Source organism: Pantherophis guttatus, chromosome 1, assembly GCF_059756535.1.
Source record: "Pantherophis guttatus breed Tessera chromosome 1, ASM5975653v1, whole genome shotgun sequence".
Classification (NCBI taxonomy): Eukaryota; Metazoa; Chordata; class Lepidosauria; order Squamata; family Colubridae; genus Pantherophis; species Pantherophis guttatus.
The window spans coordinates 325026851-325053638 of NC_142063.1; the positions used below are offsets into that span (position 1 = coordinate 325026851).

Here is a 26788-nt window from a genome sequence, read left to right on the forward strand (position 1 = left end):
TATATTGTAAGCCAATATTGTAAGCACTTTTAAGACTACTCCTTACAGAGGAGTGTAGTAATTAATCAAGTAAGCAAATCTGAGCTTAGTGTAGGTAATATTAGCTTTCCAGTATAGTCCCATATTTGAAAGGTAGAGGTACAGACATCTTCAAGTTGAGCTTAATTCTTGGTAACTTTATGGATACATCATTGTAGTTTTACTGTTCTGTCCCCCCCCCCTCACATAGGCAGACACACGAGCAAAAGTTGTTTACCAGTAATTTATTTTTACAAGCCAACCTGAATCCCTTTGGCAGATAAAAATGCTGGCAGCTACTTTCTGAATGCCTGCCAAGTTTCTTATCACCTCTAGAAACAGGAGTCAGCGTATCTGTAGTCCGTTGCTGGGGCAACCAAGAGTTCAAAGAGTAGTCAGAAGTCATTCACAAAGTCCAAGCCTTAATTCCGAAAAATATCCCATCCAAAGCTCACGATATGCAGTTTTTGTCCGTCACAGAGCCTGTAGAGCAACCCCACCCACTTTTATCCCCTGTGGGGCATGGCTCAGTGACTCAGCAGTCTCTGGCTCTTCCCCACCTCTTCCTTTGCTGCGCATGCCTCTCCCTCCGACGCTGCCTGGGATCAATCCAAGATTGATCTTCATCACTCCCTATTAGTGGGTGCTCCGACATGCCTTCCTCCTGGCCTTCAGCTGGAACCTGAGGCATTGCCAGAAAGGAGGGTCCTGGAGTGGGAGGCCTTGTCAGTTCCTCCCCATCACTTTCAGAGTCATCTTCCTCCATGAGGACAGGCTTGGGAGCCGGAGTCACAACGTTTACTGGGAATAGCATGCAAATGACTTGCCATTGCTTTCTCATGGGATACTTTTTTCAATTTCTCTGTCTGGCCTCCTGTCCTTTTCTTTCTTGAAGATACCACTTAAGTCCAAAACTACGTAGCTTTTTGAGATCAGTGAAGGTCAGCTCAGTGCTGTCTACATCTACTCACAAATAAAAGCCTCTGAGTTACCTGGAAGTTAACCCTATCTACACATCTCCAATAAGCGAAATATTTTAAATAATTTGATAATAGAGATGATTAAATAATTTTAATAATTTTGAATTCTTGACATACTATGATTTATGATTTGTATCTATTCTTTTTCCCCACAGAACTCTTCAAATTAAAATTCCAGAAAGGTCTTTAGTTAGTTTAGAATGCATTCATTGATAACTTCACTTTACTTTGGACATGGTTTTGACAGTGAATGATTTTATCCAGGTTGTTTCAACTCTGTATGATCAAGTACAAGATAATAAAAACAAGGACAAATAGGCTGAAAAACAGCTTCTATCCCAGAGCAGTAACTGTCAAATTCTACTGAGTAGTATATTAATGCAATATCAGGGGTTTTTAATTCAATTGTGTAGAATGTGAAGGATGTGTTTTTGTTTTATTTTTTATAGTTTTCTTATGTATGATGTACACTGAAGATGGAATTTAATGTACAATTTAATGTTTAATTGTACAAGGTGCAATGACAATAAGGTAAACTTAATTTACAGAATGTGCTATATACTGTATTTTTCGGAGTATAAGATGCACCGGAGTATAAGACGCACCTACTTTTTTTGGTGAGGAAAAGAAGAAAAAGAAATCTCCCTCTGCCTCTGAGCAATTTTGCCTCTTTGCAGCAAACAGCAGCCTGCTTTACTTTCGTTTTCAGTATAGCTTGATTAGCACAAGGAAAAAAAAATCTGCTCCAGCAATTTACCTCTTTGCAACAAGCAGCAGAGCCCTGTGCAAAACAGCTGAGAGCAAATCAGCTGAGTCAGGAGGCTGATCCAATCAACTTGTGCTAATTAGGCTGTGCTGAAGCTGAAAGGAGCTGTTTTTTCTTGCTGTTTGCTTGCAAGGAGGTAACTGCTGTGAGGCAGAGGCCAAAGGGTGGGGGCCAGTGGGTGGGTGGGGCTATATTCAGTGTATAAGATGCACCTAAATTTTCACCCCCCTAAAAGGGGGGTGAAAAATACGGTATATAGCTTTGTGCTGTATATTATTGAATTTGATTGTGTAGGTAGTCTTTGACTTACAATAATTGGGATTGGATTTCCAGTAGTAAATTGTTATGGTAATAAGCTGGGGCAACCATGTGACTTGATCCTGTTCTACAATATTTGTTTATGGTGGTCATTAAGAGAACACTGCAAATCATAAGTGTAAACCCATTGATTGAAATGGGCAGTTTTTTCCAAAACTGGTAAAAATGTCATAAATCATGCTCGCATGATCATAGAATGCTGCAATTAGTTGTAAAGGAGAGCAGTTGCCAAGAAGGCCTAGAAGGCAGTCATATGACTGTGAAAGAGCACATTTTACAACAGCCAGAAGTGCTTTATGGGTGGGAAATCACTCGTTCTGGGCCCATCGTAATTTTGAACAGTTGTTAAGTGACTGGTCATAAGTTGAGGACTACCTGTATTTCTGTATTTTATGTTCATTCCTGTTTGTAATCTAAAGAAGATGAAGCTATAAATATACCACTAACCAAACCCATCCTTTCCAGGAAAGTATGTATCAAAGAATTCACAACTCTCAAAACTGAATTGAGTGAAGAGCCAACAAGCAGCTAATGCAGATAACATTTAGCTATGTTTTTTTTTCTATTATGTTTCTACAAAATTCTAATTAAAATGGATGATGGCAAAGATAAGGTAGTGGTATGCAAAACATCTGGATTTACAGTATAAAACAGTCTATTTGAGCTTAAAACATCTGTTTTGAACTCAAAGCAGTGTGTTTCAAATTCAGGATGGTCTGAGCTGCAATATTTTGCACCTACCTAGTAAGAGGAGTTAGACATTATCTGACTTCCAAAATGTCAGAATTCACTGTGTATTTTCAAATTCTTTGGTGAAGGCCCTTTTTTCAACTTCTTTTGCCCTCTGAAATAATAACACTAAGACTTCTCAGAATGTCCAAGACGCATGGGTGATGAAAGTCACTTCTATGTGACTCAGACCTAAGCACCAATTGACAATTAGAACAACAGGACAAACTGCCTTGTCTTGCTTGTTCTAAATAGTCTTTAGGAAATCCCAGGAAGCAACAACTGTGCAAAAATTGTTTTATTAGTTCTCATTCTGCATATTAAAAAAAACTAGCCCCAAATTTGCACAGAAAACATGCTTTTTGGAGCAATTCACTTCTTTTTGCCATAGATACTATCCAACGCACTCTGTGCGTCTGTTATTTGTTGCTGCAGTCTCTGCTTAGTAGACTCATTAGAAGCCTTTTTCAGCAGCGTCTTCATTTCTTCCACCACAGCCCTATACCCAGTTGTGTTGTGGAAGACACGGATGGCTCGGTCCCCACAGGAAATCAGGAAGCGACTGTTCACGTCAAAGGCTAAGTCTGTTATGTGCTCTCCATGAGCACCTTCAAAGTACTCTTCCTCCTCTCCTCGCTGGGTGTTATAAACAAAGATGCTGGTGCTGCTGGAAATGGCCACTGCCCGTGCATCAGGAGCCAGAGCAATGCGGCAGGGCTCTGTTACCTTGCAACTGCCTGTCAGCAATAGGTAAGGATCCTGTTGCTTTTTATACTCAACATCTGTGTCCCAGAACTTCCAAGTGCCATCCTTTGAAACTGTTGCCATCCTGTTAGGGTGAGAGAATGGCACGTATTATTTAGCAATTTCAAGTTAATACTGTAGTTAGATGAATGTATTGGCTTCGGTCTATAGTAGGGTCTATCAGCTTCTTGTTGCTTATGCTTCCTTTCTTCGGTTCTAATGTCTAGAAGCTAACCACAGAGCTCCCCATGATTATATAATTCATATCATAAATTTGGAAAGTGGTTATGCATATAGACATACTCAGTATGTATGATATAGATGCCTTCAAGAGATCTGATAAAACTCAAATATCCCTCAGGAATATTTTAAGATTTCAGATGGCCTGTTGGTGCCAGAATGTATCTCTTTAGTTTCCTGAGGATTGATTTATATATAGCTACCTATCTCTTGTATGTGACTCTGAGCCATTACCAAGTTAAAAACATAAAACAAAATAACCCTAAACTTATAATAAACTCTATAAAAAGATTAAAAACTGTAAAAAAAAAGAAAAAACTGCAGGAGAGCCTACTCAATTGCCCTAGCAATATAGCCACATTTAGGAAACGCTAGGCTATAATTCCTACTAAATAAACCAACCGAGAACCTATTAACAAAGGACATTGCTGAACAATGGGCCATTTATTAATTGCATGTACTTAACACCATTAATTCATAATTTAATATATTTTCTGAGTCTACAGAATACATAAAATTGCAAATCAAATGGCTTGGATTGAAACAACATAAGCCCCCCCCACACACACACACACAAACCTCTAGCCCCAAATTAATCAAACTTAGCAAATTGTCTGAATCCATTTGGTAAATTCTGATTTGAGCTGGCTAAATATATTGTGGGAACATAGTGACTTAATCTTCAAAGGAAATCCCTCCATTGGTTTATAAAGAGGAAGGAAGCAACTCCAAAGGGCCTTCTCTTCCTCACACCAAGGATATCAGGAAAACTAGACAGAGGACTCAAAGGGAAGATGTGAACAAGTTATTATAAAAATGTTATTATTCCATAGAAATGAGAGATAGCTTCTCACCGCCGAGAGTCATTGGAAAAAGCGAAGGAATACACGCCAGCCTTATGCCCCTTCAGGTCAAAGGCTCTGATCACTTCCCGGAAATCTCCACTCTTGCTGAAACACACTTCCCACACCTTTACATCAGGAGTGAATCCACATGAACCAACAAACCTATAGGAAAGGAAATGCTAAAATGAATTGAACCACTTTGTGAGCGGTCACTTTTTTATTCTTCAATATTATTTAGAGCACAAAGAAGACATCTCTATTCTAACATAATAGAAGGAAACGTAAACAAGTGACTGCCCTTCCTTACCTCCCACATGGTGACACAGTTGCAAAAGTGTTGTTCATCTGGTTGGTGTTGATGCTAGCCAGAATTTCCCCCTTCATATCCCAGATCAGGATGGTGGTATCACTGGAGGCACTCATGATATACTTCCCTGTGGAATAAAGGGCAAAGGTAAGGCTACAATTCTGACAGGCTGATGCGGTTATATATATTATTCAGGAAACCAAGCAAATTAATTTGGTTTTAAGGAAATAAAGCTGAACCATTCTCTGTAGTTGTAAGCTAGGCTGTTCAAAAGATCAGCTTTCATACCTGTATCAGCAACCCCAATATTGATGATAGGAGCCTTGTGCTGCTTTGGAAATTCTTCTGGGATTGCGATGTATGTAAAAGTGCCATCCTCCTTCTTTGTCATTTTAAAAACTCTGAGGGTGTCTCCATATGCCAACCAAACAATGAAAGCTCTGAGTGAAGGAAAGAAAGGCATATAAACAACACAACGATCACAAGGAAGAAGCTGCTCTGCTTGGTAGTCATATAACATAAGCCCACCATGGTTTGTGAAGCGTGTGAAAATGCTTCCACGGTTGCAACTTCAGACTAGTTTCATTTCTTACAGCTGCTCTGGCTGCTTTTCTGCCAAAAGGAATCACAGCGACAAAATCTTCAGACTCTTTCACTACATTATGTGACTGAAACAACTCCTCAGCCTGTCCTTTTTGCAATGCTCTTCCTACGAAGTTTCCTACAAAAACTTTTTCAGTTTAGTTTTTATTATATTCTTTGTTTTTATTGTAATGCACTGCCTGTTTTCCTTCAGGATTAGGGCAGGTTACAGGTAAGCAGGTAATGCAAAGGTTATTATCCAAACCTCCATCCTACCTGGAGTCCGGGAAGAAGCGGACCAGGGTAGCATGGTCCAGTTCCACATTAACCCGCATGCAGCGATGCTCCCTCTCCAAAATGTCTTTGGTACTCCAGATACGCACTGTACGGTCATCAGAACAGGATGCCAAATACTTCCCATTATTGCTGAAGTCCAGGCACGTGACATTTCCACTGTGGCCCTGCAGAATAAAAATAAAATTATCCTTTGGCCTATTAATAAATCCAGGTGTCTTGTATACTGGATATCTATTATCTAAGGAGTGAAAAGCAGTTAAAAATTCTAAAAAAAGGATTTATTTGAAAATTGTAGATATAAGAAAGAAGAGTATAACTATCCAGTCAGGAAAACCTCATGACCTTTACACACCTTTTCCAATTTTACCACAAAAATTCCAAACTCAGAACAGGCTAATTCAACTCTGAAACAGTGGTCAAATTAAATAGTTTTTGAGTCAGGTATACTTAGTGAATTTGAAAGAAATCTTAGGGTGTTTTAATCTCAAAATTATTTGCTTTCTTCTGCTATCTATCTTTTAACAAAACTAGGTGAATTGCTATGGATCATCCAGTAAACAGCTGGATTCCCACTTATCTCCTTGGACAAGTAGATATAATGAAGTAAAGCAAAATGGTTGTAAGTTCATCAGTGAACAGGAAGATACAATGGTAAAGCTGTGGCAGGATCGACCTGCTTTTTGATATCACAAAGTTGTTTATTTCTGCGCAGTAACTCAGGATTTCAAAATGAAAACCAGATAAAGTAATTACTTTCAAAGCACACCCCATAGTGTGGGGTTTGGAGGAGGCAGGTCCTAGAAAATGAAAGTTATACAATATGAATCCAATCCTTTTTGAAAACAACCTGGTGAATTTTTCCAGAAATGTTTCTGTTACCACGGAATAGTAGTTATAAATTCTGACTTCCCAAGATTTCGGAAACAATTAAGAGATGGCAGAGGTGTTCAGTTATTTTTCTAACTTCACCTTTAAACTTCCAATTATTACTGCATCTTTTTTTCTGTGAAGATAGAGTTTTTATTGTGAAAAAAACAAAATGCCTGAGTGATTTGGTCTATTTACTGCTTGCCTAGCTAATTGGTGTTTTTGTTAAGTGCAAGTCTGTCAAATATATGAATATTTTATTCTACACGTTTAACATTTCTGTGGCTGTTGAATAATGCACGTTCGTTTGAGCAATACAATTTTTTCCAGAGTAGGTCAGGGCTTCTCATATGCTTCTTGTGCTTCGGCAGCTGGAAATGTATACCTCAATTTCTGAAAGGTGTCTGTCAGTAAGATGCTCTGTACTTTTATGACTGGAGCAGAGCTAGTTTTCTCTTTTCCAGCGAATTTAGAACTTCTTTCAACTGGTGCATTTTCTAGCTTCTTAAAAACTCTCATGCCTCCAGCTTTGACTGCAGGAAGGCACCCTTTAACCGGGGAAGGTGGTGGGGACAACTCCGGATTTGCCATTAAGAGTTCGGTAAAAAAGCATGTGATCTCACTACTAGGTAGTGTTACTACTAGTCCTCCAATTATTACTGCATCTTTAGTCATCTCTACTACAGAGAATAAAAGTAGGCCAGCTGGCAGATACATGTATGATCAGCTCAAGAAAAAAAAAAGGTGAAATAACAGCATGTAAGAATATATTACCCACCAGAGCTCACCTTGAGGGCTGAAGCCAGAAGTGGGTGTGTGAAAGTATGCTGTTGGGACTTCTCTTTTCGAATTCGCTGTTGTTTCGGCTTTTTCAGGCCTGTTTTGCTGGCTGCATCACCATTCACATTTTGATCTGAGGAATACAGTTGAAGAAAAAAATGTAACAAATCAAGGGTCAATTGGTTTTAACTGTTTTGAATCCCTAGTAGCATTTTTTTCAATTATCAGATCAGCACAATAAAAAATAAGTATAAGTAGCCTGCAGCAGAATGCTTTTTAATCTAAAAGCCAAGGCTTTAAAATGAAGTTATTTCTGTATCAATTAGTGTTTATGTGTCCTTATTTTAAGACATAACAATACCCATTACATAAAGATTCACATGTCTTTGGAGCATAAAAGCTAAGAAAGGGATGAGGGAAATGTGATATGAAGACCTCTAAATAATCACCTTTAGTAAAAATTTCATGTTAGCCTTTTGTATAGTCTTATAGTACCTTATAATACTTTTTATAAAACATATACACTTTCAGGGATCATACTTTGCTTCATTATATTTATGACGCCCATAAATACTCTTGTAGTTGCAGTTGTCAGACCATATGGAGCTAGTTCTGAGTAATTTCTTTATTGTTGTTTGCCTATATATAGAATCTTGCCAGACAGAACTATAGAAATACAGGTGGTCCTCAATTTACCACAATTAAGCCCAAAATTTATCTTGCTAAGTGGGACATTTGTTAAGTGCATTTTGCCCTATTTTGTAACCTTTCTTGCCACAGTTGTTAAGTGAATAATTGTAGTTGTTAAGTTAATAAGTGGGTTAAGTGAATGTGGCATCCTCGTTGACTCTGCTTGTCAGAAGGTCACAAAAGTTTTTCATATGACCTGGAGTACTGCAACTATCATAAATATGAATCAGTTGCCAAGCATCCAAATTTTGATCATATGACCACTGGGATGCTGCAATAGTTGTGTGAAAAATGGTCAGAAGTCTCTTTTTTCAGTGCCATTGTAACTTTGAATGGTCACTAAATGAACTGTTAAATCGAGGACTACCTGTACTCTGAACTGCTGGGAAGGGGCCATTTTAGCCCTCTTTCTGCCTAACAAACATTCCCAGCTCCCCTCCTCTTTACTCTCTGGGAGGCAGCCCCTCCCTTCTGTGACTCCCAATTACATTCCACTACAGCAGTGAATGTAAGAATAGATTTTTTGTTAAGATTTTTTTCTAGATATCTTCCAATGACCTCAAAATGGCACAGTGTTCATTCTTCTCCCATTTATTATCAAAACTCAGTGACTGCATTTCCACTATCTCTTAATCTGGTGACTAAATTACCAACCAATTCACACAACAAACTGAACCATAAATTAACCAAACAAGCTGGATTTACACAACATATTAAGCCAAAAAAGAAAGGAAAAACACGTTTATTGCTAACTTACCATGTTTCCCCAAAAATAAGACAGGGTCTTATTTTCTTTTGACCCCTGAAATATGGCCTTGGCTTATTATCAGGGGGTGATGGGTGGTGTCTTATCCCTAAACCTCAGCTCCGGAGCGGTGACCATCTGCTTTGCTGGTGCTGCTCAGGCCACTGCCTCAAGCAATATTCCTGTGCAAACAGCACGAGGTGAGTAGGCGAGGAGGGGGGCAAAGGGGGGGAATATGCCCCACACGCACCTGCCATCCACATGGAAACGGGGGTCTTTTCTTTGGGCAGAAAGTGGCCATGGCTTGCAACAAATGGGTTTTCTGATCTTGGGAATGCCAGGGCGAATGAAGGCAGACTCGGGAGTTAAGGCATGAAGCTCAGGCGGGGGGAGGCGGTGGGGAAGAGGATGGCGGCCAGATCCCCCTCGGGCATCCTCACAGGCGCCGGATCGAGGCCGCCCTTCGGCCAGGGGCGTTTCCTCCTCTTCCTCCTTCCTTTCTCTGGTTTCTGCTCATCGGAGATCGCCCGGCTAAGTAAGACGCCGGAGTGGCCACTCCAGGGACTCTGGCATCCTGGCATTGTTGTCGGCATCGGCATCGTGGCTGCCTTCTCCCCACCACCCCTTTCTGCTGCCCGAACGCTTAACCTGGCTGGTGGGCTCGTCAGAGCAGTCCCCTCGCCACCCCCCTCCCCCTAAGCCGCTCTGTTTATCAAGTCCTGTCTTGGAGCGCCGGTCTCACAGACAAAAAAAGGTTTGCCGAGGGCAAGGTTGGGCTGTGGACACGGGCAGCAGGCAGAAGGGGAAGGTGAACCCCCACCTCTCTCCTGGCAACCCCAGGGCTGGCCGAGAAACCCACTCCCCACTCTTCCACCTCTGTCGCAGGGTTTTTGGCATCCACAGGGGCTGATCGCCACCCACCAACAGGAGGCTCCTTTCAGCGTGGGGAAGCGGAAGGTCTCCGCGCCTGCCCATTGTGTCGAGCCGGGCGGGCAGGCAAGTGAGGCAGGAACCCCCGGTGCTGCCTTCCAGTCGAGGCTGCTTGCAAAATGCGCTTGTTGGGTCTGCGGGCTCTTTATTTCCCCTCCGGCTGGCCAGGCTCCCTCATGGGGCTTCCGAGGGGCTCCCAGTTGCAACTCTCCTTTTCTGGAGCGGCCGCCCCCATGGGAGACCCATTTTCCCCCCGAGCTGAGGCCAATTGGCAGCGGCGGCGGGTGGGAGAAGCCTCAGCAAAGAGGTCAGGGCGGACAGAGCCACTTTTCATGCGGGGCCAGAGGGTGCAGGCATGAGGGGGGGCCTCACTGGGCTGGACTCCGGCGCCAGACCCCCTCCCCCCAGTCCTAGGTCGACAGGGCTAGGGCTGGCAAGTTTTTTTGTGGCCGCTCTTTGTGGCTGTCACTAAGAGAAGGGGCGCGCGAGCTAGGGTTTGCAGGACCAGCCTCCACAAGGCCATTCTGTGAGAATGGCAGGGGCGCATGGGGCGTGTTCCCCCTCCCTTCCCCCCCTCTCCAGCGTTGCCTCCTCACGTCGTGTTGTTTGCGCGGCAGCTGTGCTTGCATCCAAGTATTTGGGGGGGGCTTACTTTCGGTGGGGAGGCTTATTTTAGTGCATGCGCTCAAAAGCCCAATTGGGTTTATTATCGGGACATGTCTTAGTCTCGGGGAAACACGGTAGTATATTGGGAAAAGCAACTGCGAGATCTCCCTAATTAAGCACTTGTTATAAAGGCCACTGAGGCTAGAATTCCAATCATCTCAAAGTTGACAAGGTTGAGAAGTATAGGTAGTCCTCAATTTACGACCACAATTGGGACCAACATTTCTGTTGCTAAGTGAAACATTTAACTGAGTTTTGCCCCATTTTACAACCGTTATTGCCACAGTTGTTAAGTGAATCACTGCAGTTATTAAGTTGTTAAGTGAATCTGGCTTCCCCATTGTCTTTGCTTGTTAGAAGTTCGCAAAAGGTGATCACATGACCTCCGGGATATTGCACCCGTTAAATCGCAATTGCCAAGTGTTGGATTTTGATCATGTGATTTTGGTGATGCTGCAACTGTCATAAGTGAACAATAGTCATAAGTCACTTTTTTCAGTGCCATTGTAACTGGTCACTAAACAAACCATTGTAAGTCAAGGACTACCTGTACTGAGACTTGCTAAACGTACTTTTTCTATTAACGACATTCCAGATTTAATTCCCAACCTATAGGTCTAGTAAAAAAAAAAAACACCTGCTGGGAAGTTCAGAAAGCCCCCACCAGCTTGCTTGACCCTATGATGAAGCTTCCTTGTCTATGACCTAAGCCATCTGAAATTTCCTCAATGTGAAATTTCACAGGCACAGCGACATGAAGCGAGCTGCACCCATATACATTTCAATCCTAACATCCGAGGCAATACTTCAGGGTATGTTTTTTCGGTTTTCTGCTGAGACCAATTCCTGCTTTCTTTCCGGCGAAAACGATGGCTCCAAGGCTGCTGCTGAACGTACCTCTGATTTTAAGATTTGAAACCAAGTTTCCTATTCACAGTCAAATACTTCCAACTATTAGACTGATCCAACGACGCCTTTGCTAGTCAGTCAGAAACGCTTCTCTGAACTAGGCCAGTTATCCAGGTCATGGTTGTCCCAAAGGTGCTTTTTCAGGAGGCAACTGGACTTTCTTTTTTTTTCTTTTGAGGACGTTTTGCTTCTCATCCAAGAAGCTTCTTCGTCTCTGTTAGGATAGTGGGGAATGAAAGGATTTATATTCCTTTTTGTCAGCTGGTAATCCGCATCCTTTTAGAGCAGAGGTCTTCAAACTTGGCAGCTTTAAGACTTGTGGACTTCAACTCCCAGAATTCTACAATCCTAGAGAATTATGGGAGTTGAAGTCCACAAGTCTTAAAACTGCCAAGTTTGGGGATCCCTGTTTTAGAGGGTTGTTGAAGCACTTGGAGGTTTATCTGTGTCCTCAGGGTTACCTGAATAATGCTCCTGGTTCTGTAGTCTGCAATTTTTCCTCTGGAAATCCAGAGTGGGAATAGGAATGGTTTTCCAGAGAAAAAAAAATGTAGACTACAGGAACCAGGAGCACTATTCAGGTAACCCTGAGGACACAGATAAACCTCCAAGTGCTTCAACGACCCTCTAAAACAGTGTTTCTCAAGCTTGGAAGCTTGAGAAACACTGCTCTAAAAGGATGCAAATGACCAGCTGCCTGCAAGGAATATAAATCCTTCCATTCTCCACTATCCTGTCAGAGCTGAAGAAGCTTCTTGGATGAGAAGCGAAACGTCTTCAAAAAAAAAAAGAAATAGCAAGAAAGTCCAGTTGCCTCCTGAAAAACCACCTTTGGGACAACGATAACGGAAAAAACAAACAAACGCGCAGCGCTTTACAAAGCAACGTTTAAATCCGGAGCTGCCACGGCTCATTTTCTTGCGCAAGATGGAAACGTGGCTTCAAACCCCGCCCAGCAGAAAGCTGGCGGCGGGGCTTCAGCGCTTCGTCCTCGCTTACCCTCAGGCGTCCCGCTCAGTTTTGCCACGTCCTCCTTGCTCGACGCGGCCTTCGCCCACCGCGTTAGAAAGAACAGCAGCCCCCACAAAACGACGACGCCGAGGACCAGCGAGAGGCCCACCAGCGTCGCGGACACGACCGCCTCCCCCATCCTCCGGCAGCGGCGGTCGCCTCCTCCGCCGCCTCCTCCAGCTCCCCTCAGCCACCTCAGCGGAGGCGGGACCGGAGCGCGCACGCTGCACGCAGCAGCGGCTATATTAGCGTCTCTTCCGTTGCGTGCGCGCCCCCGTCTGAGCCTAGGCCCACCTCCGCCTGTCACTAAAGACGCATGCGCGTCGCTTTGCCAGGTAGATATATGTCAAGGAAGGCCCTATGAATGACGAAGTGAAATCGTTGAAGGGATTCTGGGAGTTGAAGTCCACCCATCTTCAAGCTTCCAAGGTTGAGAAACACTGCTCTAAAAGGATGCAAGTGACTCTCTTATTTTATTCATTAGCCTTAGACTGGCTCCACCTGACTCTGAGAAGTACTACGGCAGTAATTATGTCTTGAGGACTAGAAACGCTGCTAGTCGTCCGGGTTAAATTACAACTCGGCTGTAACACATCCCATCCAGGGGTGGGGGGTGGGGATTAATTTTCCTAGCTCTGTGGCTCTTAACGGAGTCGGTGTCGCGTAAGAGTGACGTACGAAGATAGGCAGCATGGCAGCCTGCGGAAAGAGACCTGAGCACCGCGGGCCCCCTGAGCTGGTGAGAAAAGAAATAAATAAGCCCTGTTGCAGGAGAGGGCGAAGAGTGACGCGCTGTTTCATAGGGAAGAGGTGGAAATTCAGTCTTTGGAGCTAACCAGGGGCACCTCCATGCTCAAAGGCAGTCTATTCTGTGTTGCATTTCCCCTTCTCTTTCGAACCCTGCTGATTCACTCACTGCCTGCCCATTGGGGGTCTTCGACAAACAAAACATCGTAGTTATTTAGAATAGAATAGCAGAGTTGGAAGGGACCTTGGAGGTCTTCTAGTCCAACCCCCTGCCCAGGCAGGAAACCCTACACCACTTCAGACAAATGTTATCCAACATCTTCTTAAAAACTTCCAGTGTTGGAGCATTCACAACTTCTGGAGGCAAGTTGTTCCACTGATTAATTGTTCTAACTGTCGGGAAATTTCTCCTTAGTTCTAGGTTGCTTCTCTCCTTGATTAGTTTCCACCCATCGCTTCTTGTCCTGCCCTCAGGTGCTTTGGAGAATAGCTTGACTCCCTCTTCTTTGTGGCAGCCCCTGAGATATTGGAACACTGCTATCATGTCTTCCCTAGTCCTTTTCATTAAACTAGACATACCCAGTTCCTGCAACAGTTCTTCATATGTTTTAGCCTCCAGTTCCCTAATCATCTTTGTTGCTCTTCTCTGCACTCTTTCTAGAGTCTCCACATCTTTTTTACATTGTGGTGACCAAAACTGGATGCAGTATTCCAAGTGTGGCCTTACCAAGTGGTATTAATACTTCATGTGATCTTGATTCTATCCCTCTGCTTATGAAGCCCAGAACTGTGTTGGCTTTTTTGGCAGCTGCTGTACACTGCTGGCTCATATTTAAATGGTTATCCGCTAGGACTCAAAGATCCCTCTCACAGTTACTACTATTGAGCAAGGTACCACATATACTGTATCTGTGCATTTTGTTTTTCTTGCCTAAATGTAGAACCTTCCTTTTTTCACCATTGAATTTCATTTTGTTGGATAGTGCCCAATGTTCAAGTCTGTCAAGATCCTCCTGTATCTTAAGCCTATTGATGCATTAAAAGTGAAATGCGACCTTGATGCCAGAACAAGTGTAAGGCATAGGAGAATAACTATTAAGAATGGTAATTCTTTCAAAGTTATACTCTGGAAGGGTTTAGAATAGCCCACTCCTAATCCAGAAGCTCCATTCCTGAATGAGATTCCCTAGTTACAAATCTTTGGAAAGTAATGTAATGATACATATTATATGCGTTGTGCTGCTCTTGTTGGTAGAAGCAGCCTGGAATGATACTTTCTTAGTTCACCAAACAAGTAACTGTAATGTATTAAATCCCTGAACACTGAAATGGATTATTTCATTGTGTCCCAGTGTTTGAATTCCGACATTCAATGTGGTCCTGTAGGATGGTTCTTATGATTAATCATGTAGTGATGTAGAATGGAGTCTGTATATTCAGTCCACTTCGTAGTTCCAGGTTGATGAAGATCAAGGGGAAGAGAACTCTTTGTTTAAGGCCCTATGGTATTGCTTCTTTGGCTTCTGGTTGGTCACCATGGAAAGGAGGAGGAGGATGAAATAAAATGGATCCAGTCAAGTTCTTAATACTGTTACAGTATTCCTTATTTCCATCTTGCTTTGACTCAGGTTACAGGTCCAGCCTTTCGTCTAAACTGTGAAGTACATTGCCATTTCTGGGGACAAAAATATGTTGAAGAAGCAACATATCTGAAATAGCTGAATAGATTTTCCATTTTTGGAAGCACACTGTTTTTCCAGTTTCTGCTTCTAGGAACTAATAGGGCTGTTGGTGTTCTACTCTTATGAGCCTCAAGGAAGCATCTGTAATGTACTAGGAAGTCACTACCGTAGGTGGAGGAAAACTAGCACAGGCTCTGTTTATGATCTCTTGGTAATTTAAAGTGAAATCCCAGTTGTTCTATAGGAGCAGTAATTTGTCCATGTCAAATTGTATTATGGGCAGGAAAAAAAAATGGGATGGGGAGGATAATCTGGATTGAAAGGAAAATCTCTGTGTTATATACAAGACAAAAATCTAACAGATGAATTGATTTCATCTCTCTCTAATGACCTTTCCAGAGGAAGGATGAAAGGCTTTTGAATGGATCCAGCAAAACTTCTTTTTGTGATTTTCTTTTATTCATTTCTCTTTTCTTTCCCCCCCCTAGTTCTATGATGAAGCTGAAGCTCGGAAATACACACATAAGTAAGCCAATCTTGGGCTGTGAGAAGCAGCTTATTTATAGAATTTATATATTTTTAAAATTCAAATCAACCATAGCACATAGCGCATCAGTTAAAATTTCCAAATAGCTAATTTAAAATGAAATCCATTGGATTTGCAGAGTTCATCATATTTAATGCATATAATATATAAACTGTATATTAAGCAATATGTGGATATATCTTCATTTTATTTAAGTCATTAAGTTATTAGTTACAAAACGCATTTAGAGTTTTTGAAATATAGTACATTGTCAGGTTTCTCAGAGATCTGTCTCTCTTCACATGGTACTTAAAACATAAAAGTACTCTTTAAAATGTTTTTTAAAATCTTTTTTGCTGAAATATAGGTCAAAATAGATTAAAACAATTTGAGAAGATTACAAAGAAGGTAGTCAGGTAGAACTTCCCTTATTACAGTTAAATTGCAGTTACAAAGTTGGTATGAATGTGTCAAGGGAAATCTGGCTTTTTTGCAGAATGGAAATAGAAGTGCCAACAGGAAAAGTTCTTGAATGTGTTGCTGGAGAAGGAATGATTCCCTAAAAGGTGTGATGCTAAGTATATTGTGAGTGTTGGAAAAACACTTGTCCATCTGACACATTCATTGGGAGTTATCATATGGAGAGAAACTTATGTAGCCTCATGTGGTTGTCAGCAGCTTCCATTTGTCCCTATTCTGTAAGGAGGAAAAACTGAAAGGGAGAAGAACCAAAACCACCTTAAAGAATCCTTTAAGTGGATTGACCCATCTTGTCTTTCGTAATGTAGCAATAACAATAGCCCTTACACTTATATACTGCTTCATACTGCTTTACAGCCCTCTCTAAGCGATTTACAGAGTCAGCATATTGCCCCCAACAATCTGGGTCCTCATTTTACTGACCTTGGAAGGATGGAAGGCTGAGTCAGCCTTTATAAATGGAACTGCTGGCAGTAGGCAGAGTTAGCCTGCAATACTGAATTCTGACCACTGTGCCACCATGTATCATTTCTTCTCCTGAGTTCCTGGAATAGATTGCTTATTGTTTGTCCATAAGCATCTTCTTGCAATTTCAAGAATGAGTTAAAAAGAAGCTTACATTTTCCTATGAGTATTCAAGAGAATATGGTGCTGTATGTATGTTTGTTTCTTGATGGCACACATGTATTCAATTTCCATCCTCTAGCTCTCGAATGATTGAGATTCAGTCTCAGATGTCAGAACGGGCAGTGGAATTGCTGGGTCTCCCAGACGATCGTCCATGTTTTTTGCTGGATGTTGGGTAAATTTGTTTTGTTGTTCTTAAGGGATTGATCTACCAAAATAGGAATGGGTTTTAAAGTTTATTTCCTAGGGAAGTGATACCATGTTTGCATTGCCCACCCACACAATCAATATAAGCTCTGAGACTTCCTAAAATCTAAATTTTAAAGGTCTCCTTGAAGCATGACTGGCTATATATCAAAAGCCCTTCTTTAGGAAGCAGCAATTACCTTTAAATGCTCAGTGTTGAATCATGGCCCATTAAGTCCATTGTTACATTCCCCTGAAAGCAGCTCTGCCAGGTTGAAGGTAGAATGATGGCTTTCATGCAACCACCATTCTGAGATGTTCTCCATATTTAAAAGTAGAAACGTAGAATGTTGGGTTGCCTCCCTCCCAAGCAAACTGTGTGCTGTGCCATTTAGCTGCAGCTCATCGTCCAATAAATGTTGTCTGGTGTCCCTCTAGATGGAAACAAATATGCAAATTGTGTATCAGAATATCACTGTGGTATCAAGAACCAAATCAAAGTTTCTGCCTTGCCTACACTGACATATTATGTCCTGAAATTGGCAATTTTTGGTACAAGTGAAATAGATTGCTATTACCCTGATTCAACAGTGTGATCAGTAGAATTATAAGTGGGGGAGGGGGATGTTTTTAAATTTAAGCCACCTTTCAAACAGTTGTAAATTCCTGAAGTATTAAAGCAGTTCTTCCCCTCTCTCATTAACTACATCTTCATTTTAAAATACCGTATTTTTTGGAGTATAAGACGCACCTTAGTTTTTGGGGAGGAAAATAAGAAAGAAGCTGATTGGCAGGTGGATCTGCCTCCCGGAATACCCCCAAATCAGCTGTTCCCAGAATTTTAGTAACAGGTTCCTTTATTGTGCCTTGCTTTTTTTTTTTTTTTTTTGCTTTTTTTTCTGCCTCTGAAACTTCTGAAACTCTGTTTCAGAAAAAACCTTTTTTTCCTGCCTCTGAAACAGAGCTTCAGAATAAAAGCCTCTGAAGCTCTGTTTGGGCGTTTCGTTTTTGAAGCTTCGTTTCTGATGCTTTTTTCAGCCTCTGAAACCTCCGTTTGAGAAGCTGGGTGGGGCTACATTTGGAGTATAAGACACACCCAGATTTTCACCCTCTTTTTTTGGGGGGGGGGAAAAGGTGTGTCTTATACTCTGAAAAATACAGTAGGTGAGTTCTGCATTTAGGGGTAGCTTTGCTTTGATCCACAAAACTAGCAGGATTTTTTGAGTAACAATATATCTCCAGGGTTTAACATTTTTTAATTCTTCACTCTTATCTTGTTTAGTGAAAAAGTGAGCGGATATTTATTTGTCCTAATTGTCCTTTTCCTATCAGCTGTGGCTCTGGTTTAAGTGGTGATTATATCTCTGAAGAAGGGCACTGTTGGGTTGGTATGGACATCAGTTCAGCAATGCTTGGTGAGTAGGTCTCTCTCTTTTTGCTCTCTCCTTAGCTAAACTTTTCATGCCTGGGAAATGGCAGCGTCCTGCTTTCTTTATTCTAATTAGATGTAGCCATGGAGAGAGAAGTGGAGGGAGACCTGATGCTTGCAGATATGGGCCAGGGGATTCCCTTCCGACCTGGAACATTTGATGGCTGTATCAGGTAAGAATTTGTAACACCCATCACCAATAACCAGTTACTACAAGATAAGGAAAATATCATATTCCCTGTCTGAATTATTTTCTTGCAGTATTTCTGCAGTTCAGTGGCTCTGTAATGCTGATAAGAAAACCCACAGCCCTCCAAAGCGACTCTATCGATTCTTCTCAACTCTATATACTGCTCTGGTAAAGTTTTGTTTTTCTCTTATTTAAACCTTCCCCCCCACCTCTTAAGGTTTCTAATTAAGGAAGGTAAGAGATCCTATCTGTATTTTGCAGCTTGACAATTAGCTGTTATATATAAAGTACAAGTAAGCTGAGAGGAGGAAATTAAGAGAGGGAGAGGTGGAGCAATATGATTTAGAAGTATGCGTAGGGACTTGAAATATGATGAAGCAGGCAGGTTCTGTTTTCCCCCCTTTCCCTTTTGCTATTCTGAGAAAACTTGGAGAAGAGTTCAGTCTTTCTTCTGTGTTCAGATCAATAAGAAGATTGACCTTGAAATCAAATGGAAATTGCAGCTGTCCTAATAGTTAGGCTTCCCTAGCAAAGAAGGTTCAGAGGCTAAAGCAATGTTTCTCAACTTCAGCAACTTTAAAATGTGGGGACTCCCAATTCAGAGAATACTCCAGTCAGCAATGCTGGCTGGGGAAACCTGGGAATTGAAGTCCACTCATGTTAAAGGTGCCAAGGTTGAGAAACATTAGGCTAAAGCTTCTGCAGGATGTAGCAAAGTAATGCTCCCCCACCACCGCTGCTTAGATACAGCTGAATGAAAAAGAGTTTTAAGGATGAGAGAGGGGAAACATTCTGCCATAGCTTAGTGTGGAGTAAACTTGGCAGGAAGAAGATATTAGAATTTTCAGGAAACTGTGATCTTGGATAGTAGAGCTGGGGAAAAATTGATTCCACTGCCATTCAAAGCAGATGATATCGGGCTGGATTAACCATTAATCTTTGAGAAAAGTTGCTTCAATATTTATTTCTCATAAATAAGTTCATGGCCAGATTGCAAGATCTCATATATAACTGACATTTTGTTTTCTAGGCTCGAGGAGCCCGTGCTGTTCTACAGTTATACCCGGAAAACTCTCAGCAGGTTTGTGTCTTGGGCCTGGGAAGAAAAATTTACTGGGTAGGAAGGCATGTAGAGGAAGGTAACTTTATGTAGGAGGCAGTGGTGGGATTCAAAAATTTTTACTACCGGTTCTGTGGGCGTGGCATGGCTCGGTAGGCGTGGCAGGGGAAGGATCAGTGGTGGGTTGCCTCCGGTTTGGACCGGTTCACAAGAACCGGTAGTAAAACTGGCGGGAGGCTCCGCCCACTGACCCGGACATCATCATAAGTGATCTCTGCATGCGCAGGCACGATGCGAACCGGTAGTAAAGGTAAGTAGAACCCACCCCTGGGAAGGATACTGTAAAATCTCCATTCCCATTCCACTCCAAGGAAAGGTTACTGCAAAATCTCCATTTCCTCCCGATCAGCTGGGACTCGGGAGGCAAAAAACAGATGGTGGTGGGACCAGTCAGAGGTGGTATTTACCAGTTCTCCGAACTACTCAAAATTTCTGCTACCGGTTCTCCAGAACTGGTCAGAACTTGCTGAATACCACCTCTGGTAGGAGGTTGGGTGCGTGTTGTGTCGGTAGATCAGCAAGAGCTGATCTTGGTTGCTTGATCAAATTAGGCAAGTCAATGTTTTCCATACTTCTGCTGGAATAATTTAGGAGAATTACGTTTCAACATTATTCACACCTTTTAATGTATATTCTGCATATACCCTGCACATGTGAGCTTCTGCCTTTTAAGAGGCAGAAGGCATTTAGAGAGACATGAGGAAGCCATGCCCCAGTTTTTTTTTTTCCTTTGGTTTTAAAGAGCAGGGAATCTCTAAAGTGCTCTGGGAAAAAGAAAACTTGAGTCCTATTCTGGCAATACTTGTAAATGGTATAGGAAATTTGAGGAAGGGGAGAGAAAAAAAAAAAGAGAAGATGCTCCTATTGTGTCTATGGAGATTCTCAGTCATCCAGGTCAAGGTTGTCCCAAAGGTGCTTTTTCAAGAGGCAACTGGACTTTCTGGTTTTTCTTTGAAGATATTTCGCTTCTCATCCAAGAAGAAGCGAAATATCTTCAAAGAAAAACCAGAAAGCCCAGTTGCCTCTTGAAAAAGCACCTTTGGGATGTTCCTATTGTGTTTAGCTTTAAAATGGTTTGCATTTAGTTTTTAAAGTGGGCATTATTTCTTCTTATGGGCTATCTGTAGTTCTAACTGAGCTTGTAATCCAGGAGCTGGCAAATTACAATCAGTTATCTTTTTTTTCATGCAGTTTGTGAAGTGAGTAGATGTGTGAATAGGAGGGCAGAAAGCAGATTCCCAAGCCAAAGTTGAGCTCCCAGGGCAAGGTGCAGGGCTAGGAATGGAATGTCTTGAGCAGCAGCATCTATCAGCAGCCTCCTTGCTGGTAGACTGGTGGCTTTCAGTAGCTGCCACACTTCTCGGCTTGCAGATCTGCCAGCCATACCAGGGGCCAGTATGAAAGTGCAGAAGGGTAGGATCCAGTGGTGAAATTCAAATTTTTTTACTACCGGTTCTGTGGGCATGGCTTGGTGGGGTGGCTTGTTGGGCGTGGCAAGGGAAGGATGCTGCAAAAATCTCCATTTCCACCCCACTCCTGGGGGAAGGATATTGCAAAATCCCCATTCCCTCCCCACTCTGGGGCCAGCCAGAGGTGGTATTTGCCAGTTCTCCAAACTAGTCAAAATTTCCACTACCGGTTCTCTGAACTGCTCAAAATTTCCGCTACCGGTTCTCTGAACTGCTCAAAATTTCCGCTACCGGTTCTCCAGAACCTGCTGGATTTCACCCTGGTAGGATCTCACCTTTTACAGAAAAGTTTGCCAATCCCTGCGCTAATGCCCAGTAGAAGTGCAGAAGCAAATCAAAAAAAGGAGCAAGTCCCTTTGTAAGGATAGAGGAGGGAGTGTGGAATGTGTAGAAAGGTCTATTGGATGAGGGAGCCTGGCCCTTCCCATCCTCAAGAGGGAGGTCTGTAGATTCACTGAAGTTCTTTCTCTTGGCAGCTGGAGCTCATCACCACCCAAGCCATGAAGGCAGGTTTCACGGGTGGCATGGTGGTAGACTACCCCAATAGTACCAAAGCCAAAAAGTAAGTCTTTTGCTATCTGGAGAAAGGTTGGTACTTCAGGTTCTGGGGAGATGGGGATGCTCCACAAGGCACACTGTGTGAAGTTTTTGTATCAAGAGCGATATGAATCTCTCTGATCAGTTCAGTGCATGCGTAGCTTCAAGTTTTGGGGTAATAGATTACTTGTGAAAATTCAATTGTGCCAAACAATATTATGGTTTAATATGTTGTGTACAGTTAGGAAAGGACCACCTCTTAAGACACTTTTCATGAGAGATCCTTCAATCTAACGTGGCAGACATGTTCAGATCTCAGCTCTTGTGGGAAATTCCAACTCATCTCATGCAGTTCTATAGGGCTGTTCAGTTCATTGAAATAAATCCCATGTTTCTCTTTTCCCGGCACTTCATTTTGATGAGGAGGGAGGGACCACTTTTCAGTACTGGATCCTTTTTAGATAGCAGAAAAGGCCCTATCTTCTGGAGATCTTTGATGGCTTCTAAGAGTCAGTACTAAATGGCACCAACCTATCATCTTTCAGTAGAGTAGCTCCTTTGACCTTTGAGAAGTTATTTAAGAAGTTCCTTTCTATGTGTGGATTTGATATTCCACTTATCTTTTTCTTTTTACAGATTCTTTCTCTGTCTCTTTGCTGGCATAACTGATGTATTACCAAAGGTAATAAAATTGATGGGAAAATTGAACTGCTTTAATCTAGAACACTTCCACAATGAAGGACAAAGATAGATTGTTGACAGATGAGATGGCCTTTTAATTCCTCTGGCACCTATCTCACTTCCAAATGCTTGTCGTTTGAAAGCCATATTTTCAATTCTTGTCAAATTAAAGAATATTTTGTTTACTAAGCGGTATGTTTTTTGTTTGTTTTTTTGCTCCAGAATGACATGTTGGAACATTTAAGCAATATCTGATCTCTGCTAAGCATGGTCATTGAGCTTCCCAATTAAGATGGTCTGTGGCTTTTAAGTTCACTGCCTGGACCACTTACCATATTTTTCGGAGTATAAGATGCTCCAGACTATAAGACGCACCTACCTTTTTTGGTGAGGAAAACAAGAAAAAGAAATCTGCCTCTGCCTCCCAGCAATTTTGCCTAGTTGCAGCAAACAGCCTGCTTTACTTTCATTTTCGTTTTCAGAATAGCTTGAATAGCACAAGAAAAAAAAACTGCTCCCAGTAATTTACCTCCTTGCAGCAAGCAGCAGAGGCCCGCATAGCAATAGGCAATGGCAATCCCTGCAGCCTGAAACAGCTGAGAGTCGGGAGGCCAATCCAATGGACAATCAACTTGTGCTAATTAGGCTGTGTGCTGAAGCTGAAATGGGCTGTTTCTTCTTGCTGCTTGCTGCAAGGAGGTAAATTGCTGGGAGGCAGAAGCCAAAGGGTGGGGGCCAGTGGGTGGGCGGGGCTACATTTGGTGTATAAGACACAACCAAATTTTCACCCCCTTTTAGGAGGGGAAAAGGTGCATCTTATACTCCGAAAAATACGGTAATTGTACCTTCCTGTGTAATGGTCTGTAAGAATGACCTTGAGGCCAGACAACAATCAGACAAAGGGCAGCTGAGTCCAGAGAAGGAATGTGGGTATGGCAAATAAGTCAGAAAGAATCCTCTTTAGTCTCTTGCATTGTAAAGATGAGGTGGGGGAGAAATGATTTCAGACTTGCAAGATTCTGATAATGTAACCTTTCAGGTAAAGTTAGAGCTAGTATTTTTTGGGTGTGCTTTTTGTCTGGACTACCTTGTAAGGCTGACACAGCTTGATTTTTTTTGTGGTTGGGGTTTCTCGTTCATTTAAATTCACACGGATTGTTTTATTTTGTGGTTTTGGCAGGGTCTTGGTACAGAATGCAGTGAAGAAGAGACCACGCAGGCCAAATTCACCAATGAAAGGTACCAAGGCCAGAACTGGAAGCAGGAGGCCATTGGGTTTAGGGTGGTTCAGACTGAATTGACCTCTTGAACCTCAGAGCCCAAACTGCAAAATAAGAGCAAGAGTGGTTTGCCTTTTTGGGGTCCTGGGAGAAGCAAGAGCCTATAAGCAAGTTGTCTAAAGCAAGTGCTGTTTGCAGTTGAGTATCTTCTATGGCAAAGGTCTTCAAACTTGGCAGCTTTAAGACTTGTGGACTTCAAATCCCAGAATTCTGGGAGTTGAACTTCACAAGTCTTAAAGCTGCCAAGTTTGAAGACCTCTGCTCTATGGTGTGTGGGCTTGATAGGCAAATCAGCAACGTCTCCTCCTCCCTAAAGCTGTGAAAGGCTACATTCCCCCTCTTCATGGCTTGGGGGAGAGACAAACAGCAATAGCCAGAGGATCATTGTCATGGTAATCAACAGCCTAATTGCCATGTTTTCCTGCCTCTGACATGCTGCTAATGGAAATGCTCTGATTTGGTCAATAATATGAATTAGTGGATGTGTAGCCCAACTTTATCTAATCTACGTAGTTCTGTCCCAATATTGGCTGGGAGTTAGAAAAACAAAATCCAACATCCTTCCCGAGGAAGGTTGGGATAGTTTCTGTCATTTGTTGCACTGGTCTTTTAAACTCTAGTAATATACTATACCAGGGGTCTGCAACCTTAAACACTCAAGAAGCCGTTTGGACCCGTTTCCCACAGAAAAGAAAACACCAGGAGCCACAAAACCTGGGTGGGCGTGGCCAGCTCGAAGTCACTCACTCCCATTAGTCACATGATCTCCCCCCCCAGCCATGCCTACCCAGCTGGTCATCAGGGCAGAGAACCGGTTGTTAAAAAACATTGAGAACTACAAAAGCCTTTTGACATCTCTCTCTCCCTCCCTCCCCTCTCTCTGTATCTCTCTATGTTTCTCCCCCTCTCTTTGTATCTCTCTGTCTCTGCCCTGGCCGCTTCTCCATCCCCCACTATTGCCCTTACCTTCTCAGGCCAGGCAAGGAGTGACTGGGAGGGAAGGTGAGGGGTTGGGCCAGCCAGTGGTGGGATCACCCGACAGGGAGCCACAGCAGAGGGCCCAAAGAGCCGTAGGTTGCTGACACCCGTACTATACAATAAGTCCCTATGCTGTTACTTCATTTCCATGCTCAAGGTCTTTTTTTTTTTTAATTCTAGTCATTTCAGGGAAATCACATCTTTCTATATGGACTATCCTGAGGCTTTATTCTGATTTCCCCTTAGCAGGCTAGATGAGCCTTTTAAAAGTGGGACCTTCTCAGTTACAGCCCTAGTTGACAATTGACAAAGACTTTGAGCAATTTGTACAGTTTTCTACTTGTTGGTAGACCTTTTAAAGGTCCATTGAAGGACCTTTGAAAAAGTGATAATTTTTGTGTTGCTTCTTTGCTCCATTTCTTTCTTTTCTAAAAAAAATTTTTTATTAAATAAACAAAAATGTTGGACAGTTATGACCATCCTCGTTTTGTCATTTCCATACATATTTTTAACATAACAACAAATACTATTTATCATACAGTACATTACTACATTGATCTTATAAACATATCCCTTGTCCTCATTTGTATATTTGTCTAAATAGTGTCCATTTTCAGTTCTACAAACCCTAAATAATTTCTCCTCCGACTCTTTTTCCTCCTTTCCAGCCATTGGTACAGTTTGTTCCAAGTGTCATAGTATTCTGTAAATGGACAGGTTGACACTAGAACTCAAAAATAAGGGCAAGACAGAATGCTCTAATTTCTATGTTTTGCTGTTTTCTGAGGCTACTTGGCATTGAACTAAAGTAACAACTGATAATATTTGTGATGTGATTTTTTTTCTCAAGGGTCCGGTTTAAAAATGCCAAAGGGAAGTCAGTGAAGAAGAGTAGAGACTGGGTGTTGGAGAAGAAAGAACGGCGGCGGCGACAGGGCAGGTAAGTCTGAACTCTGCATCGTCCTTCAGATCAAGGTTCTTTATATCCCATAGAATGGGCCCAGGTGGCAACCTATGGCCTCATTCGGAAGGCTTGGCAGATCCCAAGAACTAAAATAGCTGAGAATTGTTGGTGCAGTTTCCTATCATTTTTAGGCAGGAAACAGATATGAAAGCTGTGTTTGCGTGACATGGCTGACCTTGCAATCTCTTTTGCAGTCAAATGTTCTGGCAACATCTAATAGCAGATGGCTTAGTCAGGCTTTCTGTGGCTGTTTTACCCAGTTTACTGGAAAAAGCAGCTGCTACTGCAAAGGAGGTTAGCATTTCCCTTTCCTCTCCCAGGTATCATTTTTGCCACATCAAAATGTAAAATACAATTTACATTTGATACCACACTTAATTTTCAAGTGCAGTATTACATTGCTTCTTTTCATTTATTGATCATTATTTTAAAACAGTAAATAAATAAAAATACTGTACATGATCTTAGCCAAAAGGCTGAGAATCTATTGGAGCATGATCAGGATCAAAGCCAGGATTGGTGACTGTCTCAGCTACCCTCATGAAAATCAGAATGGGCATAGAGACAAAACGCCAGAGGCCTTGTTTTTACAACACCTGTGACATTGTCATCATGGGACAGAAGAAAGGCAATTAAATCCTCAGTAAGTCATTCATATGGTGCACCAACCCACGCCTATTACATCATGCCGGAAAAGAAAATAATCCTATGTCTCCTTCTTGCATTTTGCCCACTCTTACTTTGTTTTCTTTTATGGTTCATCTGCAGGAATGTGAGAGCAGACACAAAATACACAGGTCGAAAGCGGAAACCTCACTTCTGACTTCCTGCTAATTGGACTGAAGTAGTTCTTTGGAGTTTTTTTGGAGCTGGGCTGTTTTGTTGTGGGGTGGAAAAGGAGGAAGCAAATTGAACAGAAGCTGCTGAAAACTTCCAGGCTGGCCACAGTCCCTTCTTTGCTCCTACCCCTTTAAAAAGAGCATCTCACAGAGAATATGGGACCCTGACAATTCACAATGTTTCTTTGCTACCCGATTCTCCTTTGGTTCCTGATGGTTTCAGATTAGGTTGGGTTGGTTTTACTACTCCAACTCTCAATTAAATGAGGTCTTGGAAACAGATTCTGTGTCATTGCTAGTTGGTTTAAGATGCTACAACTGGGGGCAGGGGAGCATCAACTGCCCCCGATATATTTTGAGATTTCTATGCCTGCTTTAAAAGCTGGAAGAATGATAAAATTGACATTGTGCTCTGTAGCTATTCTGGACCACAACCAACAACACAGGCAAAAATCTGGGCTTAGGTGATCATCAAGCATCTTACTTTGTGTGCCTTAAAAAGGGTGCTAGTGGACCCCATCTTAGTCTGAGCTCTGTGCTGAGCAGAAGCAAATCAGTGAAGAAACAAAGCACTATTTAGGATTTTCTAGCTAGTGACATTTGAAAAAGGTACCATATTTTTCGGAGTA

General features: G+C 42.2%; 2 protein-coding genes, 1 non-coding gene and 1 pseudogene across 7 annotated transcripts; 2 read left to right on the plus strand and 2 right to left on the minus strand.

Annotated features, from left to right (window-relative positions):
• Positions 1-3094: 3094 nt before the first annotated feature.
• On the minus strand, positions 3095-12736 carry TBL2 (transducin beta like 2). Its single transcript, XM_034421043.2, has 7 exons — positions 12413-12736; positions 7482-7606; positions 5806-5990; positions 5236-5387; positions 4948-5074; positions 4650-4802; positions 3095-3640 (listed from the first exon to the last, which is right to left on the minus strand). The coding sequence occupies exons 1-7, from the start codon at positions 12561-12563 to the stop codon at positions 3184-3186; spliced, it is 1350 nt and encodes a 449-aa protein (XP_034276934.1). The 5' UTR covers positions 12564-12736; the 3' UTR covers positions 3095-3183.
• Positions 6823-7464, minus strand: LOC117667581 (death-associated protein-like 1 pseudogene; annotated as a pseudogene).
• Positions 12737-12746: 10 nt separating the features above from the next.
• Positions 12747-26441, plus strand: BUD23 (BUD23 rRNA methyltransferase and ribosome maturation factor). 5 transcript variants are annotated; one of them, XM_087883392.1, is made up of 12 exons: positions 12764-12879; positions 15342-15379; positions 16566-16661; positions 18005-18087; positions 18178-18274; positions 18363-18459; positions 19322-19372; positions 21357-21442; positions 22054-22099; positions 23279-23337; positions 25207-25296; positions 26089-26441. In XM_087883392.1, the coding sequence occupies exons 3-12, from the start codon at positions 16573-16575 to the stop codon at positions 26141-26143; spliced, it is 753 nt and encodes a 250-aa protein (XP_087739518.1). In that variant the 5' UTR covers positions 12764-12879; positions 15342-15379; positions 16566-16572; the 3' UTR covers positions 26144-26441. The 5 variants fall into 5 exon arrangements, with proteins under 5 accessions (XP_087739519.1, XP_087739518.1, XP_034276935.1 ...); XM_034421044.1 differs by having other exon boundaries at positions 12770-12853; XM_034421045.3 differs by having other exon boundaries at positions 12802-13163.
• Positions 23676-23814, plus strand: LOC117667794 (small Cajal body-specific RNA 20). The gene has a single exon (XR_004592147.1).
• Positions 26442-26788: the final 347 nt, after the last annotated feature.

What these genes read in the sequence shown, in the direction of transcription:
- TBL2 (XM_034421043.2), bottom strand. Translation starts at nt 12,563, where the DNA reads ATGGGGGAGGCGGTCGTGTCCGCGACGCTGGTGGGCCTCTCGCTGGTC. An exon ending in TATTGGGGTTGCTGATACAG is followed by an intron (nt 5,075 to 5,235) that starts GTATGAAAGCTG and finishes TTTATTCCACAG; the next exon opens with GGAAGTATATCATGAGTGCC. An exon ending in TTTTCCAATGACTCTCGGCG is followed by an intron (nt 3,641 to 4,649) that starts GTGAGAAGCTAT and finishes TCACCCTAACAG; the next exon opens with GATGGCAACAGTTTCAAAGG.
- BUD23 (XM_034421044.1), top strand. Translation starts at nt 12,785, where the DNA reads ATGAATGACGAAGTGAAATCGTTGAAGGGATTCTGGGAGTTGAAGTCC. An exon ending in ACCCGGAAAACTCTCAGCAG is followed by an intron (nt 19,373 to 21,356) that starts GTTTGTGTCTTG and finishes TTCTCTTGGCAG; the next exon opens with CTGGAGCTCATCACCACCCA. An exon ending in AATAGTACCAAAGCCAAAAA is followed by an intron (nt 21,443 to 22,053) that starts GTAAGTCTTTTG and finishes TTCTTTTTACAG; the next exon opens with ATTCTTTCTCTGTCTCTTTG.